This window comes from Pollicipes pollicipes, unplaced genomic scaffold (assembly GCF_011947565.3).
Source record: "Pollicipes pollicipes isolate AB1234 unplaced genomic scaffold, Ppol_2.1 Scaffold_5724;HRSCAF=6776_pilon_pilon_pilon, whole genome shotgun sequence".
Classification (NCBI taxonomy): domain Eukaryota; kingdom Metazoa; phylum Arthropoda; class Thecostraca; order Pollicipedomorpha; family Pollicipedidae; genus Pollicipes; species Pollicipes pollicipes.
In genome coordinates this window covers 10,695,437-10,717,613 of record NW_023596746.1, presented here as the reverse complement: position 1 = coordinate 10,717,613, position 22,177 = coordinate 10,695,437, and the positions used below count along the sequence as shown (strand labels likewise).

Here is a 22,177-nt window from a genome sequence, read left to right as displayed (position 1 = left end):
CCAATCAAATCTGTTTGCCGTTGGGGGATTAGACCAAAGCAAGCATTGTCGAAGAAAACATGTGTTTCGACAGTGACAAGCAGGAGGTGTGATGAAATATTGTCCACCATAATGCTGATTTCAAATAGCAAGTCGAGCACGTTGGGAAATATTCTGCGAAAGCTGTGCCTGTGTTCCATATCAGGTACGGCTAATCTACTTGCGTTCGTTAGCGGTAAGAGTTCCACCTGCAAACTGGCAGTGTCTCTGTAATGTACCTCGCGTGAACTGTGGGGTAAACGTTTCTGCCGAATACGTCATCTGCACTTCTGCGTCATCCATGATCAGCACAAGTCATTCGTTCGTGACTTTTTTCATGGAATTCACTCGTAATTCTTCATTTCTTGAAACGCATGGCAATTTCCCAGCCTGCGATAAGCAAAACTTTGCCCCTCTGAACCTGGCACGCGCTACGCACCATACCTGCGTGAGAGACTATCTCTAACTTTTCGGTTCCACTTACGACGCCCCAAATATCTTCGCCGAAGTTATTCCTATCGCTCAGGACATAAGTTTACCGCTACAGGAAACTACAGCATGTTTTGACATTTCGCTGCTAGGCTCTATTTGCCAACAATTCAGGACAACAAGGCCGGCCATTTGATCCACGTAAACCAAGGCCCAATATCCAGCTCGGTCTGTTCATTGCCAAAGTCCGAGGGTATGGCCGTCTCGTTGCGAGAAGTCGTGGTGTAAAGCGGTCAGCTGACTCGGGCTAGATTTTGTCGCTGTTCGCCTGGCGCCAGTGGTCCTCGATAGCTTCCCTGTCCAGCGTGACTCGGTCCAGCTCTTTCGTGATTGCCTCGTGCAGAGAGGCCTCTACGGACGGCTCGATTTCAGCGGTCATCTGGTGCAGTATCATCTGTCGGAAAAACAGGGAACCATGAGTTCAAGCTTCCGCCGCGTGGAGACGGTTTAAGATTTTGCTCAAACCTTTCGATGGAACGGATGTCTGGGATCAGCGCCCACGCTAAGCAGTCCCTGTTGAGTGAACCCTAGCCGCACCACCTGATCGTGAAATACCTGGACAACGGTAGAATTCGTGCGGCTTAAGCTCGACGTTCCGCAGCGTTCGGCATAATCCTTTTACACCCTGGCGTCACATGGCTATTAGCGCGACCCGCCGCCACCGCACACCGACCATTCGAGTCAGAGGCAAATGGCCAGCGCTTAACGCGACTCGGACCCATCTCGCCCGCCACGAGCGGGCGAACCGGAGGCGGGCGACCCAACCAACTAGGCCATAGAGACGTCTCGATAGCGTGACGTGAAGAATGGGTGTGCATGCACACGAATTTAAGCAAACGTGTAATTGATATATGTTTATCACGCTATCATATTTATATATGTAATAAGTTTGCATGTGTAATTCATGCATGATGTGTGATGCTTGTTTATTTATAACACGGATAAGACAGTAGTGATAGCTTTATTCCTCGGAGAAAGTGGGGAGAATGGAGATGCAGGTGGGTTGATATTTTGGCAACATGCCTCTATCGAAAGAATGGGCAGAAGTCCTTTGGCTATTGTTTCGATAAAGGCACGTGTAGCCTTCCGGTGTTTTGAAAGTTTGCTTTCGTAGTTGACGTTAAACCTCAGTTGTTTGGCCGCCTTACGGAAGTTACAGGAAACTGTGTTTGGTCATGTCACCGCTGCGAGTCTGAGTGTGGGGTGACGGCTTGTTGTGCGCGTTGTTATCGTGTGTGGTGCGGTCGCGGCTGGTTGTGTGGCACTTGTGGGATGTGTGACGAACTTCTTGGGTTGAAATTATTGCAAGTCATTGTTTGATTTAAATATAAGTAATAAACCTGTGTTGACGGAAGAAACACGCTACTATGTTACCAGCATGTTACCGAAATATCAACCCATCTATATTTCCATTCTCCTGGTTTGTATTCGGAAAAGACTAAATACTACTGTCTGATGAATGTTGGTGTCCTGTAAAAGCTGTGGCTCGCTGCATCAAAAGAAAAACGTGAAGAATCGAGTAGGATCAATGCCCTATAACAACATCGGCAGACAATTTTGAATTTACTTCTGCTGTTCGTTCGGTAAAGACACGTTGCGGAAATATCAACACATCTTTACCTCCACTGCCCTGGTTTTTCGTCGAGGAATAACGCTATTGCTACTGTTTTATTTACGTGCAAAATGTTCTTCGCAAATGCATTTAACAACTTACTCAATCGTAGCAAGGGTGACACGCAAGGGCCTCCGTAAATTGCTCTTCAGGCATGATATACAAACTCTATATTACCACTTTTCAATTTAGGACTGTTTTCGTGCATGCAACATGCCAGGAACTGCGGACGGTATTGACGAGTTTAGGAGGGCTACGGTAATAAAAGACTCGCAGCTTCCTGTACATTTAACAAGTTATTGATATTGAATATGAGTATGGTCTACGAGCCAAGAGTGGTGAGCAATTGTGTTAATGTTGATGACCCCTCTAAATTTGATCAGTGACAACGGGCCAAGCATTGAAAGTATGGGTTGTCCTTCTTGAATTTTTCGGTGAGGTGTTTTCTTCATGTTGTGCAAGCCGTAAAACCTGGTTTTGCTGGTGTGGCATGTTTGTCATGGGCTTCTGTCACTCATACTCTTCCTAAAATTGAAAACAAATCATAATGGTGTTGTGTTTGGCATCAATTTTTTGGATGGTTTAAACTTAAGGAATGGGAAAAAATGCATGGTTTTGCTTGTTGAACGCGTGACCTGCAAAAGCCCGCCAAGACTGGCCCACAACCTGGCCATAAGCCCACGGATCCTTGGGGGTCAGATGCTAACGGATTAGCAAATTGAAAGTCGCGTCTTTACTCCGAGCCACAGTGCGGTGACGAAGGGAACACTGGAAATGTTGCATACACCGGATAAAATGTCACAGCATAAAAGTCATCCAAAAACGCTCTAAGCATTCAGCCCTGTGGAAGAACCCCATTCTTACCAAACATGACGCTGTTATCAAACGCCTCAGCTGCTTTGTAGGTGTCCTTGCAAGTTTTGGAACATTCCATGCAACGAAGACGCATCCGCGTATAGACGCCCGCGAATAAACACACTGCATCTCGAGCACATGGAGACTGTAAACGGGCACCGCGTACAAGGTGGGAGAGTTTCCATCCACCCACACGCAGTGACGCAGTCATACACACATTCACACATGCATAGTGTTCACACTGCCTCAAAGCTTGCAACAGTTGACATAAAACAGTCTCATTTACCTTGCGCACGGCCTCTCCGAATAGTCGAACGAAGTCGAGCTTCTCCAATGCCCGCGGTATTTTGACGCTGGACAGCCTGACCTCTGGGTCACCGAAGGCCACGTCGCAGATCAGCAGCTCGACGGCAAGCTTCCGGTCATTGACGGAGTGTCCCAGCTCAGCTCGGGCAACCGCTTGAAACGGACCGGTCGGGGTTAGTGAGGGCATCTCAGTTTGTCAGAACACCCACACATGTGGAGGAGAAACGGGTTGATGTCTTCATCGCACAGGTGCGCACAGGTCTGCGGTGGCTGAGTGCTGAGCACAAACTGCGCGGAATAGGTCTCAGCAGATGGACCCTCAGTTTGACGGATGGACCTCCAGTTGGGCGTAGTTCTATCCTGCCGCTATCCACTTCCCTTCATCCCATAGCCCTGAAATGGACATGACTGGCCGGAAGAGCTCAATGCCACACAACGAAACAGCCAAACATTCGTTGCATGGCTAGGACCAGGGCTGGGCATGTTTCATTCGATCATCAGCAGACAGCACCTTGGCTTGCGCATACCCCCACGCTTGTGCCTGGAGTGCAAACGGTCTGCTTCGATCATATGAGACCGATCTGCACGAAATCTTCACCAAACCATGCAGCATGATCGATAAACTAACCTGTCCAGAGCATGATGACCCTGGGTCAGGTGACACGTCACCAAAAAACCCAAAACTAGAAAATAGTTCGCAGACAACGCCATGCTCCAAGTCAATGGACTCAATCGTCGCAGAACGTTCAACATGCTATGCGCCATGGTCGATATCTTACCCTTTCCAGAAGATGGTGAAATGGGGCCAGATCAAAGATATTTAAATTCCCCAAAACCACAGAAATTGACTTCAGTCAGCCCCATGCTCCGAGCCTATGGAACTGACTACCACAAAATCTTCCCAGTCCATGCCCCACGGTCGACAATCTCTCCTTGGCAGAAGATCTGGGGTCAAGAATCTTGTCTACTCCGCTGGTATGGTGGGTGGTAATAATGGTCTAATATGCCTGAATTCAGGTAGCAACTTCACGACAGAGCCCAGTCAACATGCCAATGCTCGGAAAAGATGTCAATTTTGTCGGCAGTATATTGTTGAGTCATCCTATCAGCTTGAAACGTTCCTTCCATTGCAAACAATGCACATTATGGGTACTTGTGCTTTACATCCTAACTACAAATCCATGTCTCGGTCACACATTCGCATAGTTTTGGTCTCACATTCAATTCCGAACAACCTCTATGACTGTTTTAGTGGCAAATGCATAATAACTTTCATCTGGGCGCATCCCTTATTTTGGGACCCTCCTTTCGCAAAGATAAGCACCCCTAGTTGTAACTGGCTTTTGTGCGGCCTCTGTGCTCGATGTGGAGCAAACTGCCATAAATGCCAGGGATCCCTATATGCATCCGTCTTCGTCCGCCTATCAACGTCGACAAAATGGCATAACGCCACCTCTGCTTTGCTTAACCGCATGACACTTTGCGTTGTTGAAATGACTTCCAGACAATTGTAGAATGCTCATTGGCTTGCATGCCCTTTTATGGACTAAGTTTCGCTATGCATGGTAAGGTTGCCAATTTAAGTTGTCAAGATTGCAGGTATTGCACTAAGTAGCCCAGCAAGAGCATATTTCCGTGTATTACGCCCCAGGTTTCATGTGACGCTCTACCCGGGTAATGTTGGATCACATTACTTTATTTCATGGGAACCCTGATGCAGACTGCCGACTGAAGGCAGGCGAATGGGAGGGGGGGGGGGACTACTTATCTAAGACGGCTCGGCACCGCCGCTTGGATTGCGGTTTCCACCACGAGAGAAAGGGCAGTGAGACATCCGACATATGACCCTGCTATCGGCGGGCCCGAAATCCCACATCACCACCACCACCGGCAGAGGGGACGCGAAAGCATGTAAGGCTAGTGTGTCATTGAGAACCCCTTCACCGGCTGCGGCGGCAAGTAGTGCTGCGTGGTGGAGTTGCATGACACGCAGTGCGAAAACCAATGTGGGTGTTGGTCAGAAGAGGGAGATACTTCGGGACCAGGAAACAATAAATTGATTGTGGCTCGTAGTAGGTAGCTCACAAAGCAGTTTCTTGACCTCTGCAGGAAATGGTGACCTTGGGTGAGGTCAAAGGTCACCAGAAACGTCCGAGACCACCAAAATTGCCTGCACACGACCCCATGCTCCGAAAGTATCAGACCGATCCGCTCGAAACTTTTGCTCATCGATGCAGCGTGTTTGATGACCTATCAAGAGTGACCTTGGCTCAAGAGTGACCTTTTCCAGGAGTGACCTTATGAAAGACGGTGCAGGTCAAAATTCATCAACATGTCCCACACCGGTCGGTTCGCGATCGGTCCCATAGGCTCGGAACATGGGGCTGTCAACAGGTTTTGCCAGTCGTTTAGTCCCTCCCGGCAGCAAAACTAGCTCACGGCCGCCGCCGCGTTGGTCCGACGAGACGAAGTGTTGTAGTGAAGGCGAAGCAGTACGTGTCGACCGGACAGCGGATGACGCAGGTACCGCACGTTTGCAGGGTGTAAACAGGCCGTCACATTGTGCCGGCGCAAATACGTGGTACGAAATAGAGACCTGTGGTATTGGCGATCACGGCTTCGATGTCGCCGAAGCCGTAGCTGGGGAACGACGTCCTGAGGTACACCAGCCTCTCCTTCTGAAGTCCGGATATGGAGCCGGAGGCGTTGAAGTTGCCCGACAGCCTGTCGAGCAGATTCGTGCGAACATGGACGGGGTTGCTTCACGCAATGCTGATGTAGGGCATGCGGCTTTGCCATGATGTGTTCAAAAGGGATTGCCCGAAACAGGCGTGGTATTTCATGTTTTCTCAAGGAAATTTATGAAGGTCGTGAGAATAGATATAAACAGTTCAGCCAGGATCTAGCAATCATGACAATGATACACCACCACAGGCCATAGAGGTCCAGCTCGTTATCCTTTATATGCATATATATATATATATATATATATATATATATATATATATATATATATATATGTATATGTGTGTGTGTGGGGTGTGTGTGTGTGTGTGTGTGTGTGTGTGTGTGTGTGTGTGTGGTGTGTGTGTGTGTGTGTGTGTGTGTGTGTGTGTGTGTGTGTGTGTGTGTGTGTGTGTGTGTGTGTGTGTGTGCGTGTGTGTGTGTGTAATCCATTGCCGAGCAAACCATATCTCAACGCTTATCAATAAACATAGTGCACTTTGATTCGCCAGGCATTTCACAGCCTGCGTTGTTACTTTTTCCCAGCTACTTGGATATTTTATAGTACCTTATCGTACTCCTGTGCATGTTATCGTTTCTCACGGCATAGCAGGCCTATTTACGCATGTTACTTTTAGTCGACCGTACAAGTTCAACCTCATTTGAAGTTGGAATCTACTGACCTGATCTCGGGAAAATCTATTGTAACGTTCATCACCATGTCCTCCATGTCCATGCTTGATTCTATAACTTTCAGGACGTCCATTCCGCTGACCTGGAAAGGGACATAACATTGTTTGTTATTGTTAATTCTTTACTTGTGTTTGTGTACAGCTATCTTCCGTGTATAGTTTGCCGTTGTTTCAGTGCATTTTCCACGCGATTCGTCCATCGGACCATGCCTGGACATTGCTGATGATGGTATGTAATTTTACCACATGATTTAAACATGCCGGGATTCGCGCGCTACGTGATGAATTTGACAGTGCATGAAATATTTACCGTACCTTTACATATAAGAGATATTTATATTCCGTTCTTTTAACCTCGCTGCCACTCATCGGACCCCTCACGTAAGTAGGTGCTCGCCTCTCACACTCCGCAAATGTAGCCAATCTCGGGTCATGTGCGGTCAAGCTTTCATTGGAGTATGCAGCACATCACTAAATTTAACAAGCTATAAGTCACATTTAACGTTCAAGATATAAGAGCCGTTCGATGCTGACACTTAACCCAAGAATCACAACGAAGAATTGTGTCAAGATTTTGAGCGACTTCTACCTCACTTGCACGTCACCAGCGTTTTCATCGCAGCATTTTCATTGCAACCATTCAACACGTGCATGAGTTTGCTTTTGCTCCTGTTTGTTGATTTCGTTCACAATTTAGGCTTGAAATATATTTCAATACACCAACTACTTCGATAAAAGTTACCGCGTTGTGCGCCATATCGGCTGACACTGACAACCAAAACATAATATGCGATAAGGTATATGTGTGGATGCCACAAGGGTAGTCTTTACTGCAAACAGCCGTGCTGGCAAAGCAATGAAAGGAATGTTGCACTGATGTTGGTCATGCTCGGCGATGTTCGGTTGGCGTGGCGTTAGCTTCAGGGGAGGGGCAATTGTGTTCAATTTGTGCACATTGAGGCCGTGCATAGTTCCGTTTGCAGTGCGCCACAACTTGTATCATTGATTGGCATTGATGTCCTTTGCTACTGGAGGCGGCTTGTAGACAAACGCTCCATTTGGAATTGTCCAAAGTATGCTGAACTATTTGGCTCTTCTCTACGACTTATATTTTTGACTCTACGTCAAACAGCCCACACTTGGAGTACAATTTTTTTATAGTTACCAATACTTTGATCAGATGGTACTTTTTCTCGCAATCCTTTCTTTACTGGGTCCGTTATTCTTCCAAAGTTTACTTACTGTAGTATGAAATTGTCTATACGTAGTGACGTAGTTACATTAAGTCCAAACATTTGGCACGCATTTATGCCATTCTTTTACTGCATTTTGCTGAGCCCGCGGACCCACGGGCTCAGTAATTGCGGCCCCGCGGTACGCCCGCAGTAATGACGTAGTTCCATTAATTCCGAACACTTGGCACGCATTTATGCCATTCTTTTACTGCATTTTACTGAGTGCCGCGGGCCCGCGGTACGCCATTGTCTTGACATGCACTCACCGTCAGATCGGCGATGAAGGTGGTGACCCTGTGCTGCCCGAGCCGGTACTCCACCTCACGGGGCCGCAGGAACACCTCGTGCATGGTGTTCTCCACGGACCGGGCGAGCACGAGGCTCTGCGTGAGCTGAGCCTTGACGCCCCTCTGGTACACCTCGTCCAGGTTGAGCTCCACCGGAGACGTCCCCGTGCTCGCACGCTCGGGTTCTGGAGGCGCACAGCAAAACATCATCTCAAATATCGTGATCTAGACGGCAGCCTACACAGACAGTGCTATCACGAGGTTATCAGTTGTTTACGGTGGCAGGTATGGCACATCAAATCGGTGTACGAACGAGAAAGAAAAGGCTCTCAAAATAGACATGATCTTGAAATCGCTTCGCGGGCCCTATCACCTTATTTGCAGCCACTTACTCGATACTTGATAAATGTGATTAGTCTCAGTGAATTCAGATCAGGGTTGAGTATGTCCAAAACACGTGCAAAACAGATGCATGACCACACGAAGATTTATTTATCATTGCAGGCCTGCCACTGCACCTTTTCTTCCGGGCGTCTCCTCCTTGGCGAGCGGCTCCAGCTCCACAGAAGCGCCCGCGCTCCGCAGCTGGTCACCGTGCTGTGACTTCCGGCCCTCAGCATGTGATGTCTCGGCCTCCGTCTCCAGGGACCTGTCCAGGACCTCCAGGGACCTGTCCAGCTGTCCGTCGGCTTCACTCCATGTCGGTCTGGCCGACGTTGGCTCCGGCACTGGCTCTGGTCTCGCAGGACTCTGTGTCGGCTCGGCCGATTTTGGTTCCGGCTCTAGCTCCAACTCCGGTTCTGGCTCTGGCTCTGGCTCTGGCTCTGGCTCTGGCTCTGGCTCCGGCTCCGGCTCCGGCTCCGGCTCCGGCTCCGGCTCCGGCTCCGGCTCCGGCTCGGCGGTCACCAGCGCCGGTTCCGTTGCGGGAGGTGCGATGGCCGACTCGGCTTTGGTCGGTTCCGGGTCGTTGTTGGGCCAGGCCGTCGTTGCCAACGGTGCCTCGTCGGTCGAGGCGGTCGGTGGCGGCGTTCCGATGGAAAAGGCTGTAGCGAGAGTGCTCGTCTCCTGGGCGGTCGCCGCGGCAGCCTGGCTCGCGTCTCGCCAACCGTCCTGACTCTGTGACGCTTCTGATTCGGCGGCCTGGGCTGTGCCATGGTCATCGGCAATAGCCTCCGCCCGGTCTGCCAATTGACCCACGCCTTGTCCGGCATCCTGACCCACGTATCGGGGACCGGTCGGGTCCTCGTCCTGACCCACGTCCTGAGAACCATCCGAGCCCTCGTCCTGACCCACGTCCTGCCGCTCCACTGGTCGGCTTTCTGCATCTAGCGTCTGAGCTTCCTCGGCGGAACCAGCCGTCTTGGGAGCTGTCGTCACCTCTGAGGATTCGGCTTCGTCGGGGGCTGCGGTCTCCTCGGACCGCTCTGCTCCACTGGACTGTTTGCCGTCCTCAGATGGCCCTGTACCCGCCGGTGACTCAGTTAGGTCAGGCGACCTGGTGAGTGTCTCGTCCCCCTCGGGTGACTGCGTGGACGCCTCGGTCCCTCCGGGCGGCTCTGGTTCATCAGTGGACTCTGTAGTCTCGGATGCCCCGGCTCCTTCAGCCTCCTCGGGAACGGATCCTGTGATTGCAGACCCGGACCCAGGTCCAGGACGGCTGGAAGTAGTAAGCACGCTGGGCGTGGTAACCTCCACTTCATCTGCGAAAAGTACGAACGCATCGAGGCAGTGCAGATGAGAAAGAGTTTGCCGCTGCAGCCTCATCCTCAAGTTGGTCCTCAGGTAGCTCATGGGGTTATGTTGTGTGTCGGGTTGTATGCACTGTTTTTTCCATATTACAGTACAATTGCAACAAAAAGAAAGTACCCTCGCGCTCCAGTGCGCATTATTTGTCATAAGACCATTAAGGAACTTTATATTGTAACGCATCACAAAGGTGCTGTGGGGACCAGTCCTGATCCAGGCGCATGTCCTCAGCAGCAAAGAGGTTAGGGGGTGGAATAGTGGATGAATGGCCCATACGTTCAACAGTGTGGTAGTGAAGCTTGACCGGAATGCTGCCGTGTGGTCGATTTTGTTCCCACACCGAGCGAGCGGGCGACAGGCAGCCATCACCACCTGGCCCTTACGAGGGGAATATACGAAATAAAGCTCAGGAATCGGGCTCAGCATTTGATTTGTTTATCTCTCACAATTTGATCCTAATCTTTCGATTGGGTACAGTTCTGAAATCAGCGTCTACAGCAAGTGGCGCTGGTTGCCTGAACCCTCGCCCCTCCACTGGATCGTGGAGCTCCGGGTCAACGGTAGAATTTCACGGTGAAAGCTTGGCGTGCTCCAACGCTTGGCGCAAGGCCCACAAGTGAATGCATAAACCGGCTTGGACCCTACCCTCGTCACTGCCAGTACGTGAATCAGACTAAAGGTACTCTAACCAGCTTAGCTATTGAGACGAACTATGGAATGGAAGGAAAGAGAGATATCAAGTATTTTTGCGGCAAAATTTTGGAAAAATATTGGCACATTCCATTCTCGGAATGAATAGCAAGGATGTCCAAAACAAATTCCTTTTCCTGCATCTAACTATAAAGCTTGTTCCTGGCCATGTAGTCCGCCCAGGGCCTGGAATTCCATCGTTTGGTTTGCAAAATGTTTCCAAATATCCATGACGTGCATGGGAACAAAAGTATCCTTTAAGAAACATGTCAAAGAATACTTTCTTAATTGAAAATGTATCGTAACTCACGTTGTGCTTGGACGTTTATGCTGCTGCTTATCTTGACCTCAGTGTAATTTGCTCCCTTTATCTCATTTTAGTTAAGTGTGTGCCACTTTTCCATTTAACACAGATCAACATATTTGTGATCAGCGATATACGTATTCGCGTTTGTGTGTGTGTTTGTGTGCACGTTTTGTGCTTTTAGTATTAACAGTGAAAGCCTACTTGTGCATGCAGTGTGTGTCCTTGCATACCTGTACGTGTATGTGTGTGTGTGTGTGTGTGTGTGTGTGTGTGGGGGGGGGGGGGTGGGGGGGGTGGGGGGGGGGGTGTGCGTCTGTGTATACAACATATATCGGTGTTCTTCGCTCCAAGCACGATGTAGTCTATCCTGATATTTGCATGAGTATTTACCAGCATAAACACCCGCTCGCCTGCACATCAGAGCATAATCAAATTCATAGCGGCGGCGGGATACTCAGCACACAAAAAAATAAGCTAGGTACACTAGCTCTGGTGGTGGTTTTGAGGGGCTGTCGGCCATCATTCTTGGAACTGGCTACTTTCAACTGTAGCTACATGGTTCATAAACATCTCTATTAAACTCATTTAAACTGTGCTGACAAGGGAGATGCCAACCGATGTTTGTGTATATGCTCAACAAATTTAGTTGATTTCACCTTTCTTGGCAGGGAGCGATGCGGTATCGACGCTTAGTCCTAATATTTATAATTTTTGCCGTGGCTGGCCGGTGGGATATCCTGTTGAACAATTTATGGCGATGGCGTAGACAAAAGAAACAGAGTAAAAACATCTTATTCATTTTATGTTTAAAACTGTGTCTGAGTTACACTTGAGGGGGGTGATTAAACCATGGTACATTGAGAAAATTGAATAAATCGTGTTTTTGTGAAAACCCCGATCGTCTTAAAGGCACTGTGCCACATTTTATTGGCATCCACGCAAGCATCAGATGACGAAATAAACTCGCTTACAACAAATGTTTTTCATGAAAACCTCGGTATCATTAAATTTCACATTCTTAAGACATCGAAGCAAGCATCAGATGATGAAATAAACGCACTCATAACTGTTGGTATATTTTTAAGAAGGAAAATACTGCGCTAGACCACACAATTTCTCTATTCAATAAATATGCTTCTCAGTTTACTATTGTCTGATTGCGTCACGGTGCCATGCTCAGCATTCACTGAGAGCCGATCAACGGCCGTTATGTATGGAGATCGTGTTCACAAACGCCGGATGTGAACAACTCGACAACTATGTCTGCTTTGGCTTTGTTTGCTGCATGGCCAAAGGAATGGCAGAATTGAATGACGTTATGTGGCGTCATGGGTGTCTTGGAGACCATAAAATAGTCAGCACCAAATAGTCTGCACATCTTCGCGGGCGTGTAGCTCAGGAACCAGTGAGGTTCACATCTTAAAAAGGGCATGGCTGTGAACCGCACCACATGATCTTCAAGACTGGACCTCTCCTGATCAATTAAGATTGGGCAAGATGAATGATCCCTTAAGGAAATATCCGTTAGAGGAAAACTCTGACCTGGCTGACCAGTTCAACCGTCTATTCTTGATGGTTGGGTTTCGCATCGCCACCAAACTGAGAGGAAGGGACGGAAGCCACCCAGACCGCCAACGGTGGGTACAACCTCTTTTACCTTAAGTCCGCTAGTCTCTCTGAAATATCTTTGTAGATCCGGCGGATGAGCAGCTCGAGAGCGGTTAGTCTGAACGGCGTATCAATAAAAGCGGCGCGCCGATGCTTCCCTGTGTTCGGTCCTCATCTCCTGCTGACCATCAGCTGCCCTTTCACAACTCGGGTACTTCCCGACGAGTGGAACATTGCGCGCGTGGCACCCGTCTTGAAATTAGGCGTCCCAACTGTGACAGTTAAAAAAGGTCCACATCTCTCAGTTATGCTGTCCAAAATTCTTGAAAGGGTCGTTTGAAAAATTCTCGAAAGGTCACTTCTCCCGAAAAGCAGCCTCGGAGCACTAAAATGTCGTCTATAAATATAAATTCGCGAACTTCAGGCTTGGCTCAGCGTAAACTCACTGAAAATGGACAAGGACAGAACCGACTTTCTTCTAATAGGTTCAAAGCATAATTTAGATAAAAATTGTGGCTTCCACTTTACGATGAATGAATAGTTTATCTCACTTTTATGGCACATCAAATTTCTCGGTGTGACTCGATGCTCTCGTGGGAAAATCATTTCGCGCAAAATGTCGTGCAAAAAATGTAACAAAATTATAATATCACTGTACCGCTTCAGGCATTACTCAATACCTGATGTTTTCAAAATTATTATAGAAATCTACGATTTTACGTATCTGACTGTTGTTGCGCGGTGAGGGTACGATCAGTTGCCAGGTGTTGAGGACTCAAAAAATAATAAACTATGCCGCCAGGATTGTCCCTGGCGTGCCTCTGTCCCAGTCAGCATATAATACCGACTCTGGAATATCTAGGCCCGCCCTGGAATGATGGCTTAGCGGGGGAGAGGGACGTGCTGCAATGATTCAAAGCCCTAAAATGCAAAGAACCCCGCCCCGGCTGTCCAATCTCTTTAAGCAACAATTTCTGATTTCATTTAGGGAGACGCGCCCCTCTGTGCCAGTGATTCGACACCCGCTCAGGTGCCGATTGCAAGTCATCAAGCGAGCCTTTCCCTATTGTGCCGCGGCAACTTGCCAACTGACTTCAGCCATCACTGTGTCCTCATCTTCGACTTCTGAGGGATTGAAAACTAGCATTTCAAAGCGCAAATGTTAGGTCATGCGCCTTAGTTTGTAGCCATGCTGGTTACCCGTGTGATTATACGTCAGGTGTATGTATGTGTGTGAGCTTTGCAAGCCAATGCGGATCGCTTGTACCTGCAATTTATTTTTCAATCATCTCCGTGTGTGTGCGCTGGGTTTGGCAAATTTGGTTGTCAGTTTAGAGCATTTACTAAGTCCATTGTTCTACTTAGCTCGTTTTTTAACATCATATTTTATTGTGCCGTATTTGATCGTACTGTATCTTATCGTATCGTATTTTGCGGCATCCTACTTTACAGTTGAGTTGGTAATATCGTATCTTAAAGTATGTTTTAGAGCATTTTTGGTAATGCGTTGTAACGAGTGACTGAGTGAGTGAGTGATCTAACAAACCGAAGCTAGCAAACGTTGTACCCAGCCGAAGACCCGAAAACCACGTCTTAAATGGTTTTGAAGCAAACAAATAAGAGCACAAATACAAACACAAATATATAAATATGGTTATTTCAGTTCAAAACTTCACACAAATGTTGAACGCTTCCTTTAAAACCCTCACTGGTACGGTTAACCATTAAATTTAGTTAGCAGGATCCACATGTACAGATGTATCCAACGTATTAGCGTTCTGATTACTCCAGTGACGTTTTTCTATGCCTTAAGTTACGCCAAATCATTCTGTCACAAGTGTTGCATCTTGCCAAAATCGGTCCTGTGGATTAAAAATCGCGATACTCCGGTCCATTGCCTTCCCATAAGAAAGTCGGATACAATTATTACATGAAAATAGATGTTTTTTGTTATAAGTGGTTGTTCTACATTTCAAATATGTCGTTTTGTCATTCCAGAAATACATTTTTTATTCTTCAGATTGTAAAGCTTGCCCGCAAAAATAAAAACGAATATTTCCTCCCATTTCATAGCACGTCTCAAAAGCAAAGTTGATTACATTTTTGCATAGTGGGTAAGCTGGCCTGAATTCTAATTGACCCACTGGTGGCGGGAAGGGTTGGAGCCACTTTGTACCCTTTTTTACTCTGGCTGGTGAGCACCGCGGCCGGTAACAAGTGCAGGAAAGGTCGGGTGGTCGGGTGCAGGAAAAGTCGGATCGGGTGGTGGACAGTTCCTACGCTCAGATTCGCATTGGCTGTGGCAAACATTGCGAAACGTTAAGCTTTCGTCGTAAGATTATATGGTTGACGCTGAGTTTCACGGTTATGGTTTCGAAACAAGCACCACTTGGCTTGCACGCTGACCGCAGAAAGATATCTAATTACGAGGATGGAACCTTTTTTTAATCAGTGCTGCAGACGATTCAATCATTGCAGTTTCCTATGACTAGCGGAATTAAAGTCAACTGGTGATACGTGACCTCCTTGTCTGATATCCTTCGTTTCGAAACTAACTGAGGTAGGCCTGCCCGTAGAGTGATGGCCATAGTACGGCGGTCCGGGAGACAATAATTATTATCGAGCCCGCAGATTATGGCTGTGTGCATTCGATAGCACTGGTATAAGCCCATCACTTGCCAGTGCAGCACACTTGTCTGTTTCTGGTTTTGATTGTCTTAGGCCTAACCCCCCCCCCCCCCCCCCGACAGCATATCACTTAATGCTTTTGGGCTGGTCGGGGCGGCAATTTGCGCAGATCCGGCGACCAATTTGAAATATTGTTGCTTGTGCTCGGATTGTGTGACCTTGCACATACGAAGCCATCGCGGGAGCGCCTTCGGCCGGCAATGAAAATGTCTTATCGTCTGACATGGCCTTGTTTGATCTAATCGCCCCTGGCCGGCGCAAAACTTGCTGCCTGTGTCCACCCACCAATGATATTTCTACTTCCCTCATCCGCACACGATGTCAATGTGGGAGAACAATCGACTGGGATGTCAATCAGTTACCTGGCGATGTGACCAATTTTGTTCAAACATAACACATGCGAACAGCACCGACCGCAGTACATCACCCTCGTCCGCTCAGTTCGATTTTGGTCAAGCTTCACTACCATACCGTCGAATGAATAGGCCGGCCCGCCAGTCACTCCACGCCTGTGACCTGGCTGCCGCCGAAGGCATGCACCTGAACTAGGACTCTTCCGCACAGCAGCTTTGTGCTGCGTTACGGTCTGAGCTTCTAGAATTTACTTTTAAGAAATGGCGCGCGCGGGACTGCGATTAAGGACTTTGGAAGGGACTTTGGAGGGACTTTGTTTTTGTTGTGATTGTACAGTTGTGTCACGTCTGTGGTTGGAAAGTTTTACTAAACATTTTGGCTACTGTAAAAGGTCTTGTTGCTACCCAGCACATTATTTTCTGTTCTGCATGGCATAGCTAATCCGTAATTTGGTACCCGTGTTCCTAGGAAGATAAGAAACGCACCTTTCCACCCGCGCATTTGGCATGGTTCAGAAAACAAAACCCATGTCACCATGTTGCGATATTCATAAGCTGTGGAAATCTGGCGCAGCCTTTGTCGAGTACTTCGTTTATATGAATGAGGCACACTTCTGAATTCAAGGACACACTATTCTGGTGCGTGCTCAGCAGTGCAGATAGTGGCAACACATGCCTTATAATTATCTCTATAAGGTAATTTTGATAACTTGGTATCCACAGCTGTTGCAAAATAGTTACCTTAGTGATTACTATATACCACAGTTGCCAACAAAAGCGTGTAGTTTTACACCAAGAAAAAACGCTGCCGTGTGGAGCACTTTTCATGGCTATTGGTTTAGTAACCGTGAGTACCAAAGTAAGTAGAAAGTAATTAAACAGAAAGCAACTAACTGCGTACGTAGGTGGGTAAGTGTTAAGTGCTTGCATGTAAAAACATACACGGCTTGCATCAGCGTTGGAAGTCATTCAATGCAATTTTCTGGCCAAACTAATTACAAATATTTAGAAAGTAGGCTTTCGCAATACAAGTGAATGGAATGGGGTACAGAAGACATTAGCACTGCGACCACGGCCTAATTTGTGGTGCTATCATACCAGTCTGGTGAGCTTTTATGCACGCGACGCGTTGGTTAGTTGATCCTCTGGTCGTCGTGTGTAATTCGAGTCTTGAGATAGTGTTCCACTTTGAGCCATGTACTTTGAGTATATAATCGCTTTTGACGACCCTCAGGCATGCGTCCGTCTAGGAAAATAGGCTGGCAGTGGTATAAAGTTGGAACACCTGTGAGAGGTTAGACACTGGACTGTCGTTATGGACACCATACCGACCTTCTAACCCCACGCATGAAGTATTTCCAATCGGCTTATCGATCCCTGGATTGATGATTCATTCCTCTCAAGCTGACTCGAAGGCCAAATGAAGCGGACGTGCTCCGCTATCTACACATGTCAGCTTGGGCCCGGTTTAAGAGAACTGGAACATGATTGGGGCGGGAGCAGTCGAATTCCACACTGTGCGGGTCGATCGAGTGCAGCAAAAATTTATCGTCCGACGTCTAACCCATGCCGCGTTTGAACACGCCCAGCCTCTCTCCTATCAAGGTTTTTTGCGACATTTCCAGACGCTTTCTTTAGCGATTTAGAGCGTGCAAGATGCAGATTCTATGATTCGGAACGCTTTTTTGAGCAAAAGTAGGCTTCCATATTTCAGTGGGCTGTTTTTCCTGCACCTGCCTGCAAGATCAACTCGCACAAAAGGCTATCTGGGGTGCCCATATCTGAGGTCCAGGTTATTAGGTAGGGCACAGAGGCTGACAAACAATTTTGTGTTGTGACACCTTAAAAGTCGATCTGTCTGTGGGCGGTTTTTGATATTGTTGGAGCTTATACGATTAAACTCATGGCCGCATTGTACTTGTACATTACGCATTGTATTGCATTGTACATTATCCCAATGTTTTCTGATAAGTACGTATCAGTTCTAGCGCTGTATTCTCTTCAACTTCGTCTTACAGGGGGGGGGGGGGGGGGGGCTACCTTAGACTACCTTAGATTTAAAGAAGTAAGCAAACTGAAGGCAAGCAGAAAAAGACATTGGAAAGCTTTTATTCTCTGCGCCACATGTGTGTGGCTGATCAATGATAAATTCATCCTTTTTATCCCTCCGGTTGTCCCAAGACTTAAGCATGATATGGCAATGCACCAGGTGGCCTTAAATAGCCCTTAGAAAGCCCTATGAGATGGGCAGTGTCAGGTGCAGTGACATGTACGCGTCGGCTCATGTGACCCGTCATATGTCATGCCCCGTCAGTGGGGAAGGATATTGGTGCGATAGCCCGCCCGGCTATATCAAGCTCTAAACATGTCGCGTCAACGGGCAGAACGGGATCAGAAGAGCATTTCAAGACCATGATGTGTGCTGTCAAGGTCTGAATCATGTGACCTCCATATGGTCATCTTTGGATATAAAGGTCCTTGGATAATTTGGGTTTTCAAAGCCACCAAAACGAAAGGAATCCTTCACACTGATTTAAACAGAGGCGTCTAGAAAACTTCCCCGGAGTGCATTTGTGACGATTGTTGAACGTTGTTTACAGTTTTCACGTGGGATTGTGTTTGGATGTGTTTTAAAAATAATTCATGTTGTTATATAATTTTAACATCTTATCAACACTTAAAGGGAAGTAATCGTCTTCACGTGATTGTATTGACAGTAAATATCCAAAACATGTTCATCAAATTCATAATAGGCTTACAATACCATTTTAGCAGCCTTTTTATAGGCACATGGCCCGTTCGTTCCATGCCTTACGTTCACTCCAAGGTCTAGGACAATACCACGCCTTGCACGGGGGATCGTCCAAGGGTGTTGGATGCTGGGCCACATGATCATTGCTCATGTCGTTGTCGTGAGGAGCCAGACGAACGTTGAGAATCCTTGAATTCAATGATCATTTATCATGGACCAGGTCTAGGTAAGTATGCTCTTAAGCATGTAGTGCATGCCTATGAACAGAGATGTAGCCAGTGTAAAGCAATCCATTTGGCCCATATTGTATCGGAAATATCACCAAACTTTTTGAAAAGATTTGAAAAGCTTTGGTAGGAAAAGATCTAGTAGCATAACTGCTCGTACAAATAGCTATCGTTTTATAACCAAGAAACTGCAGTTGCATCAGCATTCGCTGCTCTACAAATATATTTAGATTTAGCCCACATCAGCCTACCTTGGTAAGAGTTCGACACCAAAGTGGCTGCATGTCTGCAAATGACAGGGTGTATCAGAGGTATAGTTTCCCTTTTCAATTGGGAAGTGGGTTCAGCCCCTCTGTCCTCCTCCAACTAGGGCCACTGCCTCCCCGAACTTTGAGAAGAAATTGGGTCACATTCGAGGCAAAGCTAGTTTTGTTTGGCATGTGGTTGCCGGCATGTTTTGTCATTCCTCTGTTCGCCCCCCCTCCCCTGCACTTGTTTGCAAAAACTACACGGCTGAGGTGTATCTAAACACAGATGTACAGATGATGTCTACCATTTTCGGCATAAAGCGTTTTTCACAATAGACCTTAGCGTGCAGGAGTGGGATCGTCAAGAAATGTATGACAGCTGTCGCCTTAGAACGATAGTGAGCAGTGCCTGGTCCAGCAGACGCTGGTGTGAACTATGCGTCATCTCTAGTTGTCACGTCAGCAAATAAAGTGAAATAGTTCTAATCTTTCGCACATAAATCATAGACATTACTTCAGTCTTGGCTTCGAACCATTCCGTCAGTTTAGTGCATTATTGCCAGTCATCACCTAATATAGGTTACGCGCCGGATCATGCCCGCGGCCACCAGCACGCTCCGGGCTGGGAAATTGTCAAAAACAAAAGCAAATTGCACAGCTGACGATGTAAGAAGCATCGTAAAACCTGCGTCAGCGGATTATTGAAAATCATACGATAAGTTGCTGCCATTGTGTTACATCCATTGACGCAATTAACGTGAATATATTTAAAGCTAATACAAGCAGGTGTAGGTGAACCACTTTCAGCCCGTGAAATTAGGAACTAGTGTAGCGTGTTAGTGCACCTGAGACCTTCGTGCACAGACCTGTCTGATGACTTAAAAGTAAATTTGCTAGGAAACAGATGCCGACCTGAAATTAAATAAGCTATTCTTTTCTGACAAATTCAATGAAGTGAAGTAAGTAATAGCACGTAGCGGTGGTTCTGCGGATATTTTTTTTTTTAATCAAAAATCCCCAAATCAAAACCAGCCAAACCACTCTTAGCCCATTGTTAAAAGCACGTGTTGGGGGTGGTACACCGGGCTAATCAGTGTTCGCTCCACGTAAGCACATATCAGAAGCTGTGGGCGCTTCTTTGTCTCCATGAACTGTTTAAGTCAGGTGCGGTTGTCTGCTATTTGTCACTAATAGCACAATGTATCGACGCTTCGTCACGTCTTACCAGCATCACGTGACCAGGTGATTGTTGATATCGTCGACATTCCATAGCAGAAATCACGGAAGGTTTGCCCACGGGAACAAACGTTAACATAAGCCAGCAGATTTCCATGCCAAAATTTAGTTTGTGTTTGTTTGCTCAGGGTCTGTAAAATAAACGAAACACAAAATGCCACTCATTGCTTAGTTCTGTGTTACTGGCCAAAATTGGGTCCCCGATTCCCTCTGGACAGGAGGAGGGTTCCATTGCCAAATTAACTATTGACTTAGCATATATTGAAATTAATAGATAGATATGTGGCCCACTACCAGTCCGTTACGTTACCGGTTCGCAACCTTATCATGTATAGGTCATAATATGTTTCAATTCGCATTTGGTATGCTGCCGTAACTCTTTTCTTTCGTAACGTACTTTACAGGCAAACACAGCCGAGAAAGACCTTTGGCTTAAACAAGCAACCCCTATGATAGTATGGGAAAATGGATTTCAAATGAAACGCATCCAAGACGTTCTGTGCAATGCCTTTAAAGTTGTATTTATGGCAAGGATAGTATGCTTGCTGGTGGCGAAAATACGGCACATGCCATTAAGAGCTGCTGTATTTATCCTAGTATTGATATGCTCAGTAAACCTGGATGTCACTGGTGTTTACATGTGACTGAGCGCCTCACAAAGGCATTCAGTGCTGCCACCGAATGCCATTCAAGGTCAGCAGAGTAGTCCAGCATTATGAGTAGCGATTTAGTCGCGCGAACCGTGCCGGAATACTTGCAGTTATCGTTAGCCACGGAGCTGAGCTTAGTCCGCGGTGGCGGTTAGTGGCCTGGCAGCATACCTGCCTAAAGTCATTCGTGTCCCGCAGCGCGATCGAGGACAGCCGCGTGGTGTCATTTCGAGGGGGAGCGGTCGTGGGGTGCATGCGAAGGCGGTTGTGTCGTCTGCCTGCGATCATCCGGGGTTCCACCGGGTTACAGCGGCCTGCCGGGTGCCAGCCGCCGGTCAAGCACCGCCTACTGACTTTAACGTCGTACTGGGAGAGAATCTTTTGACGCAGGGCTGCGGGCAAAGAGACGAAGCGTCAGATGGCCGCCAGAGTTGCAATCTCAGGCTCATACTTAGAGAGACTTTGGTCAGGAAGGAAGGACAGTCTGGGCGGAGAGTCCTAATGCTTCACCACACCACGACACCGGCAGTTTTGGCCGTTAAATTAAGCTTGTTATCGGCGAAAAAGGATGTGCGTGGATTCGGACATGCCTGCGAGCCAACATTCAGGCGTGATTGCAATATTGCGTCGGTCGCATGCAAGGTTGCACATCTATTTTGTGCTAAAAAAGGCAATGCAATGCACGTCGTTGTGGCCCATTTATGGAACACCGTCGATGGCAGTGGCTATGCTAGGAGTCGCGGCCATGGTGTACCCGGGATTCGAACCGGGCTCCCACGCGTGAACCCTTCGTCCCAACCTCGAAACTGCTAACCACCCTCGTCCATAACGCCCCCACGTCTGGTCATCCTGCGAATGGAAAGAGCCAAGGGCTATAACCTCTCTTAGAAGCCTAAATTTACCTTAAAGTCTAGTGCGTTCAGACATTTCGGACCAAAGACTCCGCCCTGTTATGTGGACAGATATTCCGTGATGCTGGTCCCCGCGCGCCTGGTAAATATGGGCAGTATCTTTGGTTTAAATAGTTAAAGATGTAGAGAAGCGTTTACAATTTGTTTGATACAACCCATTTTTGTACTTTTGTTGTCTCATCAGCACAACTCTTCAGGAGGCCATTCAGGAAACGGACAGGTACCTGGAAAGCTGTAGATTACAAGCTGATAGTTTTTTCCAACTCTTGGCAGCAATGTGCCTCTGGACTATACGCGATGTCAGCTCTCAAATGTCAAGAGGACTCAGGAGCTTTCCGACAGACATTACGGCTATGTTTTATATTCTGGTTTGCCCAGCCGAGTTAGTCCATAGGCGAAAATGTAAATTACCTGACGCTACTTTAGCCTAATTCTCAACAGCAAAAATTACTTCATAAAAACCACAAACGCAAACTTATTACAGCCCTTGGTAAATCCTTAGTTCCTGCGTCCAATTCACGCTCAGTATGTTAAATCCTTTTT

General features: G+C 47.4%; 1 protein-coding gene across 1 annotated transcript; it reads right to left on the bottom strand.

Annotated features, from left to right (window-relative positions):
* Positions 1-639: 639 nt before the first annotated feature.
* Positions 640-21,550, bottom strand: LOC119102654 (histone-lysine N-methyltransferase SETD1A). Its single transcript, XM_037226114.1, has 8 exons — positions 21,538-21,550; positions 21,074-21,115; positions 8,737-9,678; positions 8,198-8,403; positions 6,688-6,779; positions 5,877-6,004; positions 3,261-3,433; positions 640-901 (listed from the first exon to the last, which is right to left on the bottom strand). The coding sequence occupies exons 1-8, from the start codon at positions 21,548-21,550 to the stop codon at positions 755-757; spliced, it is 1,743 nt and encodes a 580-aa protein (XP_037082009.1). The 3' UTR covers positions 640-754.
* Positions 21,551-22,177: the final 627 nt, after the last annotated feature.